The 12,148-nt window shown below is 40.8% G+C and overlaps 1 protein-coding gene across 1 annotated transcript in view; it reads left to right on the forward strand.

Moving 5' to 3' along the window:
• atrn (attractin) overlaps positions 1–12,148 on the forward strand; it is a 44,076-nt gene that overhangs the window by 20,443 nt on the left and 11,485 nt on the right. Inside the window, exons 16-26 of the mRNA XM_079472331.1 lie at positions 48–267; positions 358–543; positions 792–1,040; positions 1,245–1,382; positions 1,473–1,566; positions 1,740–1,792; positions 1,965–2,059; positions 2,694–2,772; positions 2,860–3,017; positions 7,026–7,087; positions 8,376–8,454. Of these exons, the coding sequence (XP_079328457.1) occupies positions 48–267; positions 358–543; positions 792–1,040; positions 1,245–1,382; positions 1,473–1,566; positions 1,740–1,792; positions 1,965–2,059; positions 2,694–2,772; positions 2,860–3,017; positions 7,026–7,087; positions 8,376–8,454 (1,413 nt within the window). The remainder of the gene's footprint in view (positions 1–47; positions 268–357; positions 544–791; positions 1,041–1,244; positions 1,383–1,472; positions 1,567–1,739; positions 1,793–1,964; positions 2,060–2,693; positions 2,773–2,859; positions 3,018–7,025; positions 7,088–8,375; positions 8,455–12,148) is intronic.

Below are 12,148 nucleotides of genomic sequence, written 5' to 3' on the forward strand. Positions count from 1 at the left end.
ACTGAATTTAAACTGCAATTCAATACAATTGCTTCATTGTGCTGCAGTCGAAAGCTGTGGTGACTCCTTGGGTGGGTCTGAGGAAGATAAACGTCTCCTACTGGTGCTGGGAAGACATGTCCCCCTTCACCAATTCCACACTACAGTGGTTACCGGGCGAGCCCAGCGATGCCGGCTTTTGTGGGTATCTGGCGGAGCCCACATTCAATGGGCTGAAGGCAGCTACTTGTGTGAACTCTGTAAACGGGAGCCTGTGCGAACGACCAAGTGAGCGTGATAGACATAAACCTTTAAATACTGACTATCTAACAGAGTGATGTTTGGTCTATTTAACCATACATGTTGCTCTCTCTCCAGCCAATCACAGTGTAAAGCAGTGTCGTACGCCCTGCGCACTCCGCTCGTCCTGTAGCGAGTGCACCAGCGGGAGCTCGGAGTGTATGTGGTGCACTAACATGAGGCAATGCGTGGACTCAAACGCCTATGTGGCGTCTTTTCCCTATGGCCAGTGCATGGAGTGGTACACCATGAACAGCTGTCCACGTACGTCCGTCTCTCACAATGTGTGCTTTCATGCCTCTGCTGTTTATCTCTTTATAAATCAAACACTGAACATAAGTATGTCGTCTGTTTATTGTCTTGTAATGCACCGAGATCATCATTTCACACTCATTCCAAACTGACATATAGTCAATTCAAATACAATATACTAATAAATAGAGCTTTAAAACTGTCAGGAGCTTGAGATTGATTTTCATGAGCTCTCTGATGTGTGTGTGTTTTTATTGTAGCAGAGAATTGTTCTGGCTATAAGACCTGCGCTCACTGTTTGGATCAGCCCGGCTGTGGGTGGTGTACTGATCCCAGTAATACAGGCCGGGGACAGTGTATCGAGGGCTCTTACCGTGGCCCAATCCAGACGCTCTTCCATGCCCCTTCATCGTCAGGACCCTCCCTCATTCCGGCCCCTCAGCCGATGCTGAATGTTAGCTTGTGCCCACTGGAGACCAGTTACAACTGGTCTTTCATTCAGTGCCCAGGTAAAACCTGTTTAGCATAAAATTAAACGTATAACATTTCTTATTTGTTAGGTTAAGTTTATTATTTCAATTATTTATAGCAAAACTTTGACTGATTGGTCAATAACAGTAGTATAGCTGAGGCATATTGAATTGAGATGTCATCTAAAGGCTGATCAAGATCTTGGTGTGACTTCAGAACTCTTGACAATCTCTTTTGTTTAGCGTGTCAGTGCAATGGACACAGCTCGTGTGTGAACGAGAGCGTGTGCGAGAGATGTGAGGACCTCACCACAGGCAAACAGTGCGAGAGCTGCATCTCTGGTTTCTATGGGGATCCCACAAACGGGGGCAGCTGTCAGCGTGAGTGTAAACACAATACCCAACTAACATTGCTTTTATTTACAGACAGCACTTGTGATTTGATCAAGTCTGAATTTGTGTCGTTCGCAGTTTGTAAGTGCAATGGCCATGCCAGTTTGTGTAATCCTACCAACGGCAAGTGTTTCTGTACCACCAAGGGCATCAAAGGAGACCGCTGCCATCTGTGAGTGCACACACATTCATTCTCTCTCTCCTCTCTCAATGTCAGCCTTATGACGTTTTCCCACTCGGTCATTAGAAGTCATTTGTCAAATGTAAAGCATGTCGCTTATCTCTTTCAAACTCTTTAATTGTACTCATTTTCACTCCGTGCTCTTTTGTTTGATCCGGTCTCAGGTGTGAGGTGGAGAACCGTTACCAGGGCAACCCTCTGAAGGGAACCTGTTATTGTGAGTATGTCAGTGCAGCTGCTAATGGATGTTCATATTGTGGCCATATCAGTCATTTAGTCATTTTCCCAACCACTCATTTTGTCCTTCGCCGACAGAGTAAGATGAAAACGATGTCTGCATTTTTAGTTTCTGGAACTTTTTCATTCTTTCCTTTTCCTGTGATTTGCAGACACTCTGCTGATAGATTACCAGTTTACCTTCAGTCTGTCTCAGGAGGATGACCGCTACTACACCGCCATCAACTTTGTGGCGACTCCTGATGAGGTGCGTCATGCAGACAAAACTTCACTTTGTCTTATAGACCCCAACCAAACGATACTTCCAGTTGTCATAATACATTGATTTTTAAACATAGCAAAGCAAACCATGGATGAATTTGATTGAGATGGACATGTTTACTCCGACAATGTGTGTTAATATTATTATTGAATTGTTGACTTACTGTTACTGTATAAATACCTAAACATTTCTGAACCTTTAGTGCTGATATAGCGTTAAAAAAATGGTGTTGGGGAAGGAGGAGGGTCTCTGAAGTGCGCTCCACTGCTACGGCAAGCACTAGCCAAGATTTAAACATTGAGCAGCAAGCTCAATGGCTCCTGATATGGGAAAAAACAATCAGCTGCGCCATGTGGTGAAGGGTATTATGTCACATTGAGTTAGACCTATCAGACCATGCCATTGAGTTTCACTTTGTATCTATATTTGCGTCCACGCCAGCGGACGATAACAGTGTTCATTCTTAGCTTGCTTAGCTTTTTTGTTACAGTTGTGGTGTGAACCCTTTTTATCTTAAATTGAGAATTAAAAAAGTTATAGTTATCATTATTGTTCATACTGTCAGTCATTCACTACGGTATAGATTTGTGAGAAATTCTCTTTTTGATTATCTTTGCAGACGAATCGAGACCTGGACATGTTCATTAATGCTTCTAAAAACTTTAATCTGAACATCACATGGGCGACAAGCTTTTTAGGTATGAAGCATTGACTGGTGTTGTGTTATGTTATGTTCATGTACACTGCATGAGCTGCGTTACATCTATTTCTTTGTCTCTGCGCAGCTGGGACTCAAGCTGGTGAGGAGATCCCCATTGTCTCCTGCAGCAACATAAAGGAGTTCAAGGAGAGTTTCTCCAACGAGAAGTTCGATTTCCGTGGCAACACCAACATTACCTTCTATGTGTATGTCAGCAACTTCACCTGGCCAGTGAAAATCCAGGTGCGACTGGGGCCAGCGGGCTCTTGGGTCTAGTGTTGGTTTGTGTGCACATGTGCAAATGCATTTGATTGTGAAATCACAGGATCTGAGTTTCTTTAAAAAAGCCACTTGTGTGTGTACGTGTTGTCTGAGAAATGACTGGATTTCTCAGTACATCAATCTGTTGTTTAATTATATATATATTTTTTTGTTATTTTATTATATTAATTTTGTTTTGGTTATAAGTCTACATCCTACATTATTTCTATGAATACTGTTTAATCTTATAATGTGTCTGTGTTGCCTTCAAAAGTAGAGATAGGTAGGGATTTCTGTCTTCTCACAGGTCAGTGTTGCGAAGCAGTAATATATCACTGTTAGTCAGCTCAGATACAGGGATGGAGAAGTGATTAAAGTAAAGACAGAGTAATGGACTTCGTCATTACAGATTTAATGAGACCTTCTGTATCGGGCTGAAATATCAGAAATTGCTATTTTATGCATCTTAATGAATAAACATGGGAGACTTGTTAATGTGTAGTATTCTGTTTTGATACGGTTGTTACGAGTTTATGTTGTTCATTTTAGGTTCAGGTTACCATTGCTTTGAAAAGTAGGGCGTAAGCTTATTAGCTTTACAAATGACTCAATTTTAGGCTACTTAAAAATAAGATTTAGAAAAATATTAATAAAATATGGTAAACTTGCAGCTATAGATTAATTTGGCATTACTTAAGAGTGCAAGTTAAAAAAACGTAAAGTCTAATGCGAATAACAAAATAAAACAAGTTGAGAATACTCAATAAAATTGAGACTATTTGCATCTGCTTTTTGACTTAATCGGGCACGATGTTTCTTTACAGTGTAGAGAGATCAAGTTCTTTTCCTCTGGCCTTTGCTGTCTGGTCTGGAAATGATTTGGCAGAGCTCTCCTTTTCCTCCCTCTTCTTCTCTCCTCCTCTCGTTTTTTCCCCTTTTACCCCCTCCTCTTCCTTTGCCGTTCAAGAGTGACCTAACTACTGTAAATCTCCTGCGTTTGGATGCTGAAACTCGGGGTGTGTTTGATTGTCCGTCCACTATAATAGACCACGTTCTCTCCTCTATTCATGGAGAAAGGGTGAATTTCAGTCAGGTAATGTTTATTCTCTCGTTCGCCTTTCCCTTCTCTGACTGACCTGCCACGTTTCATCTAACAGAGGCTGTTTTTGTGAGGGGTGTAAAGGGGTCGCTCCGGAGAACAGGGGGGCTGTTGTCAAGAATTCTGAGAAGAACGAGAGGAGAGTTCGGGCGGAGGAAAAACACTGCATTCGAAACCTGCTATGTAAACACGGCAGGCCGAGACTTGAAGTGTCAGAAAGTCGGAGAGGAATAAGACGGTCCGTGAGAGTTTCGTGAGCTTTCTGAATAGAGAAGGATTCCTGCCTTCTGTTGCTGATGTTATGTTTTCTTTTCGCCTGCTCCGTGTAGTTTTTGGCTGGTGAAAGGGAAGCGTGTGCAAATGTCTGTGTTAGTGGTAGACTGAAAGCTAGAAAGAGCTTTTCACATGATTTTGCTGACTGGAAAATGCACAAGTTCTAGTTGAAAACAGAACTTCATCTTTAAAAAGAAAATAAATCTGGCTCGCTGTAATGGGCAGAGTTGCCTGTAGATTGACTTTCTGAGCAGTGTAAACACTGTGGCTTTGTGGCAAATCGATTCTCTTCAGTGATTTATTTGGTTGTCAGTAATATTGCTCATACTTAAGATTACTCGCTCTTTCAACTCCTAAACCTAATTTCAAAACTTCATTTTGAGCTCATTCTATGCTGTTTGTATTTGTGATAACCCAAATCTTTCGGCTTTAGTGTCACCAGACTTGCATCTGTACTATCTATGGACGATGTTGGGTCTCTTTTAACTTGGAAGAAGCACAAAAAAGGAGACAGTTGCTTTGAGATTTGAAAAAGTTATTCTCACCACATGAAAAGTGATGTGATGATAGAACCTCATCATTAGCAACCGTTTCGGACGCTGTCAGAACCCCCTTATAACTAATGTAACCACTCCAAACATTAATCTAACATTTTATTAGTAAATAATCTGTTTCTATCTGAAAGCGTATGATGTCTAGTTTAAAAAAAGAATCTGTTCAGATTTTAAAAGTCTTGAAGTGTATTCCAGCCATTAGAGATCACCTACAAAGATAATAGATATTTATAAAGATAATAGATATAATATGATGGGGAATGCAACTCTCAATATGGCAGCTCTATCGATGGAAGTCCCGCCTTCCAGTACAACGAGCCAATCGTCAATTGATAAAGACGGGCGGGGCTCAACACAGTTTTATCAGCTGCTTGCCCACCTGTGTGCATGCGCAGTACCTGAAGCAACTTCGAAAAGGGGTTTTCTAGTGCATTTTCAGGTTAGGAAACAAAAGTTATGGTGCAGTTGATGTCACGTTTCGTTGTTAGTTGGATGTATGCTATTTTACTGTGATTTTCGCCGGCGATTTGTGAATTATCTGTCATTCCCCAATCATGTAGACAGGACTGTAGTCTTGCTATGGCTGAAACAGCTCTCCGGAGGTGTTGCAAACATGGCCGCCGAGCAGCACGACATCCGTAAACGCACTTTGTTGCCTAGCATCACAGCATCGTAGCCTTCACCATGGCAACGAGGCTAGCATAGGCAAACACGCGTTTAGGGGATAGTTCACTCAAAAATAAAAATTCTGTCATCATTTACTTACCTTCTAGTTGTTCCAAATCTGTGTAAATGTCTTCTGATGAGCACAGAGAAATATATTTGGAAGAATGCTTATAACCAAACAGTTCTTGGCCACCGTAGACTACCGTAATAGGAAATTTACTTTTTTTTTGTTCTGGATTAACACAAAAGATGATATTTTGATGAATGTAGAACAGCAGTTCTGGGGCACTTTTGACTGCGTTGTCATTTTTCCTTCTGTGGTAGTCAATGGTGTCCAAGAACTGTTTGGTTACAAGCATTCTTCTAAATATCTTTTTCTGTGTTCATCAAAACAAATAAATGTATACTGGTTTGGAATAACTAGAGAGTTGTTGTGAACGATCCCTTTAAGATTTGTTTTGTATTAACACTAGTTTGTGATCTATAGCCTGGTGTGCACCAGGTTCTCTCTCATTCTCCTCTAAAACATGACTGACCTATGGTATTTATACACTTATGTCACTGTCTTGTGGGTGAATACACATGTAAGACAAAGGTTGTCGTGTGAATGACAGTGATAAGTCAGATTGTGCAGTGTCTGTGGGAGTATCATTGTCCACTAGAGCTGTGAGTCAGGCCCCGTTTGTCTTTGAATCGGCGAGTCTGCACATGAGGAGGTTCTGCTGCGTGAGAGCGGACGTATCGGCGCACAGCATCTGCTGAATGAAAGCTCTGTGTGAATTCATCCTTCATGCTGAGCGTCTGTCATGCTCTCTTTTTCCCCGTTCTCTCATTTACTCCCTCCCTCGAACTCCTGAGCTTAATTTGGAAATGCCTGGAGGAGAGAAGCACCAGGGTGAGCCAAGCAGGTAAAGATGGTGAGGAGACGCTGGATAGATCTTTTCTGCACACTGTACTCGTAGTTTTGATGCTGTATATACATCCTTGAAGCAGAGAACAGGAAGTGTTGCAACTTTGAAGTAAAGCACTGAGGCAACTCGTCTCTGCATCACATACACCGTGTCAACCACTTCAGTTGTGATTTTTTTTCATGTTGCTTATTCAAGTGTCATTATTGTTTTTTAACCCCCATCTCAACCATCTCTCATCCAGTTATTGAAATTCCAACATAATGTGTGCCAAAGATAATGTGATTACTTGTTATAATTAGACGAGGATCAGCTCTATTTTGTTAAACGTGTATAGAGAGAGAGAGCAAAGAAATAATGTTGTGTATCAGCAGGGGGCACTATTGGTACAGTCAAGAACGAAACATTTGTTTGTGTCCTTTTTAGACACATGTTCACACAAACATGAATGTTATCGTCACCATTAACACACCTGTTTCTATTTTTTCAGATTGCTTTCTCTCAACACAGTAACTTCATGGATCTGGTACAGTTCTTTGTCACGTTCTTCAGGTGAGTGTCGTAATGAATCATTAACATGTGATAACACATGTAACAACATGATTTATTACAAACATACAAGGATCCAGTGAAATTAAGTTAACCATCAACATTCTTCAACATACTTTAGTGGGAACCTGAATGATGTACGTTTTTATGGAATGGGTTGGAGCTAATGTGAGGGTTTGGGGTGTGATGTAGCTCTAAGCTCTAATTCACCTCTTGAAGACCCGCTGTAATATGTTATTGATTCAGGAAGCAGGTGGTGAAAATCATATATATAGAGAATCCACGGACCTAGACTTTCTCTTTGACACATGCACACATTCCCACACACGGTAAAAATTACACCTTGTGGGTTGTTATAATTCTTATTGATTCACATATGGAAGGAGGATGATCAAAATGGAAAATTACTCTGATCTGGTCATGCATTCGTGCCTAAGATGCATATACAAACGCTATTGCATTCGCGCACGCCATAGACTGTATAAGACATGGATGTGGTGTCCGTGACATCACTCGTGGGTTTCTGTGGAGCCTTTTTGAAGCTTAATGGGGCGGAGCCAGTCGTCACCATCTTAGCAGCACGTCACTGCCGGATAATCGAAATGGACAAAGAGGCGGGACGTGGTTAGAGCTGAAACCCACCTGTCACTCAAGTGACCATGCCCTTGGTTATTCATAATTTTAAGGCTTATGATAATCTAAATGGATGAGTTCACAGTTATCATGAAGGGCAAAATGAGCTATATAGACCCAAATAGTTTTTTTCCGCTGTAAAGTTGAGGCTCAGATTCTGCTCTCTTTTGGAGACATTCTCTAGAGGCCAGTCGATGAATTGCAGTTTAAGTCTCTTCCATGTTGATTTCACTAGAGAGACCGGAAGGTTGCCGCTTGATGCACACACATAACATTCATACCCTTACCAATGGCTGTGGTCAACAACGGTTCCTCATTAGTTATGTCAGCTTAACCGTGATAAATTACTTTAACTCCACACTCTCCACAGTGTGTGTGATCTGTTCACTGATCCAAATTGAATGTGTTTCAGCTCTGGGCCAGCAGTTGTGCAGTATGAACACATTTATGGCTTTTTTTTGACAAACATACAGCAAAGTTCTCCTATTCCCAAGTCGCATTCATGAGCCCTCGCCTTGTTTCTATGAGAAAATGACACCCCTGATCTTACAGTGGATATGGAGCTACCTATAATCCGTTGCACATTTGAACACGGTTGTTTAATTGTTTCCAAGTTAACATCCAAAAACCTAATTGATCATTCTTTTCCTTTCCACAGCTGTTTCCTGTCCTTGCTTCTGGTGGCGGCGGTCGTGTGGAAGATAAAACAAAGCTGCTGGGCGTCACGGAGAAGAGAGGTCAGTGCTGTACCCCTGCTGCCAGTAACTGCAGACTCTCTGAAAGTTAGCAATCAAGCTGGATTGAACGACGAATACATTTTCGTTGGGTTGATGGTGGAGTCAAGTTATGAGGACTAATTTTAAGGCACCCACAGAGACTAAAGTGGATTGATTTTAAAGGGTTTCAAAAGGCCAATTTGAGGCAGGCAGGTGTTTATAAGGGCTAATGTGAGAGTTCTTAAAAGGACCTTCTTCACCATCTGGCCTAATGAAGTGCTCTCGTCCAATAAAAAGCTGTTTCACACAGCACGACCATGTGTACGTGCACATTAGTTCTCCTCTTTACAAGTGTATTTTTCATTAGTACTGACACTTACCGAATGCACGACTTTTACTAATCATCTCTATGACAAGAAGATATAATGGGCTGACATAACAAAACAAAGTCTAATCCCATAAACTGTCTATAACGTCTATTTATACCATGTAAAGGTCAATCTATGCCGAAATGTGATCTAAATCTTATTTTAAAGGCACAGTTCACCAAAAAAAATTATTCGGACATTATATACTCACCATTGAGTTAAAATTCTGTCTTGTTTTACTCGCACTCAAGTTGTTCAAATCTGTGTAAATTTCTCTGTTCTGATGAAACATAAATACATTTATAAAGCAATTTTTCCTAATATGGTAGTCAATGGTGGCCAAGAACTGTTTGGTCACAAGCTTTTTTCCAAATATCTTTCTCCGTGTTCATCAGAACAAAGACATTTATACAGATTTGAACAACTTGAGGGCGAGTAAAACAAGACAGAATTTTAATATATCGGGTTTTGCTTTGCAACAATTTATTCAAAAACAAACCATATAAGTTTGAAAAATGTGTGTGTACCTACGTTTGCTGAAGACCAGCGTCCCATTTGAAGATTTGGGAGACCTTCCGAGGGTCTCTCTGATGTCAAAACTGTAATTGCAAATCAGAAGTGACCTTTTCTCAAAGCGCTCTGCATGGTGTGTGTGTGTGTGTGTGTGCGCTCGGGTAATTACACAGAATTCCTCCCGAGGTGCGTTCCAGGTAAATCCTTTCTCTGATAAATATCACAAGCCTCGTGGGAAGAGCGTGTATAAACTGAATGCCTACGTATTTCCGGTAAAATCTCAGGGGGCTGAAAAGCTTCCGGATGGTATTCACCAATACAAATGTGTTCTACTAGCACTCGTTTTGGGCAGAATTAACGCGTAATATAGATTAGTGAAATGCATCGTGTTTTTTAAATTCTATATATTAAACATGTAACGGGTGCTATTATACAAAACTTTAGTTTAGTCATGACCTGCAGCGTTTAAATAGATAATGTGGTTCCTTCAGGCATGGATGTGTCCCGTTTAATGAAGCTTCACAGAGATTTAATCATGCTTCGAGCATGGATTTTCTTTACTAAACATAAGGATTTAAACATAACTGGTACTACAGTATGTTGTCATCACTTTAAGAGTGCAGATGTGATTCAGCCACAGCACGTTAGCTGCTGAAGAAAACATGGTCTGTTGGTCAAAGTGCTAATGCTAAAGAATAAACGTAACACTGTGGTTATATCCGGTGGGGCAGTGTAAAGCGGAAGTGATCGTGCATATAGTGCATTGCGACCCAAAATCAAAGATGCTAGGTATCCGTTTATCAGCTGAAATTATAGGATATGCAAATGTGGGCCACTCAGTGGAGATGAGCTGATGCTAACAGACTGCCGATCATTTTGTTTAATCTAGCAAACGTGCGTTATTTACAGAATCATTTTCATAAAAGCATCCCTTTGAAATGTCCCTTTAGTGCCCCGTAGTCAGTATTTTATAATAAGGCTTGATGTGCTGAATGCTGAATATGAGAGAAATTACCAGGACACGTTGCGGTTGGTTTCGGGAATGGTTCTCTCATATACACGTGAAGATTAATACGATTAAAATTTGCAGTGACCAAAGGCTTTCGTTTAGTGGCTTTCATCGGTCCTCTGTGACACACGCACTCTCTCACACATCTTTATTGATGAGCCCATGAATTAAACTGACAGCAAGTGGCTTGTGAATTAGCTGTAGTGGGAATAGCTGTCGATATTCTTTGTCTATGTGAGTCTGCTATAATGAGGTGCCCTGATAGCTTCTGTGCGTGTCCCTTTTTACTGTAAGAACAACTCATACATGTTGCCAACACATTCAAGATGTTTTGGTCGTTTTGTTTTTCTCATTTTAAAGGAGTCATTTGCCGTGATGTCCTTGAGATTATGAATAAAGAGTTTAGATTAACAAACCTACTTCAAAATTTACCGAGACTTTCAGAAGGTCAGGCATTTCTAGATAATTCAGAGACTGTTTATAGAAACTGAGCTGCATAAAGGTGACTCAGTTGAATCAAGTAGATCTGTACCACAGTCTGAAAGCTTTTAGAGCCTTTTGAAAATAATGTTGAATAATTATATGGCTTTTATTAGTTTAATGAGTGTGTAGGCCTTTTCTAGTGTTTAAAATGCTTTTCTCATTCTTGCGTGAAAGGGTGGAAAATATTCATAGAAAACAAACTTTTAGGAGAAATCTTGCATATTTACTGTAGGATGTTGTGCGTCCGCTGGGTCTAAACCTTTGTGCGAACTCCTCAAGGATAATTGTCTTCACCAGAATGCTTTCTTTTTTGGGCACAGGAAGGGTAATATTAAATCAAGACTGTGATTTCAAAATGTCAGACCAGAAAAATGTAAAAATAATGGTTTGTAAGAAAACTGCTGCGCTGTGTCAGGAGAGGCCCGATTGAGTCCGGCTTTGTCTCCTGATGGTTATTTCCTAAAGTATCCTTGTCAACGTTGTGTTGTCTAACGCTAAGGAAGCCGTCATAACAAGATTTGAGCAGAATTCGTAGATTTGGCAGCTTGATGTCTTTCTCTGGTTCTCCGTGTGTATTGTATCCTCTCGCAAACATTGCTGTTGCTTACTTTCTTTCAACTGCCCTGTACAAAGCTTGAATGGTTTTGACCACTCACCTCAGCAATGCAACGCCCTCTGGGTTCTGATGCAAGCCAGGCTTTCTTTCAGTTCAGCGTTCAGCGTGAGATTGAACTGTCAGTGCTGTTAGTAATGTGGGCTTTTTCGTTCTCAAATAGATTCCTGTCAGTGGAGTCAAAACACTTCTCAGACTGTTCACCTCTGCGCTAATGTTTTCTCTGTCTTGACACATTTCACGTTTCGCCTGCGTGAGATGATTAAGAGAAGCATTACGCGACCGCAGATGCTCGGAGGCAAACATCTCCTATCATACTGAAACAGTCATCGTGTGTTTTGTCTCTGCTTGAGAACATGAACAAAATGAATATGTTTATAATTAGGAAGTTTGTGACTCAGGGTGGTTATTATAGTTTTAGTGACAACCTGCTTATTCAGCTAGTCGTTTCATGGAAGAGAGGAGGAGACTAAAAATACATACGAGTGAAACTCAAAAACACAATTGGAGTATAAGCTATAGCTTACAGGTCTGAACTGTGTGTATTGGTGGAAACCATTAGTATGAGAACCATTAATAGGACTGCTTGAAAATTGCTTCCAGAATTTTTATAAAGTGAAACCTGTTCTCTCTTGTGTTTCCACGCGGTCAGCAGCTCTTTCTTTACCTCTCTTATCTATCTTCTTTCCTTCTTTCTTTCTCTCTGCTACTTCAGAGGATTAAATGTAA

The sequence above is a fragment of the Barbatula barbatula genome, assembly GCF_947034865.1.
Source record: "Barbatula barbatula genome assembly, chromosome: 14".
In the NCBI taxonomy this organism is placed as follows: domain Eukaryota; kingdom Metazoa; phylum Chordata; class Actinopteri; order Cypriniformes; family Nemacheilidae; genus Barbatula; species Barbatula barbatula.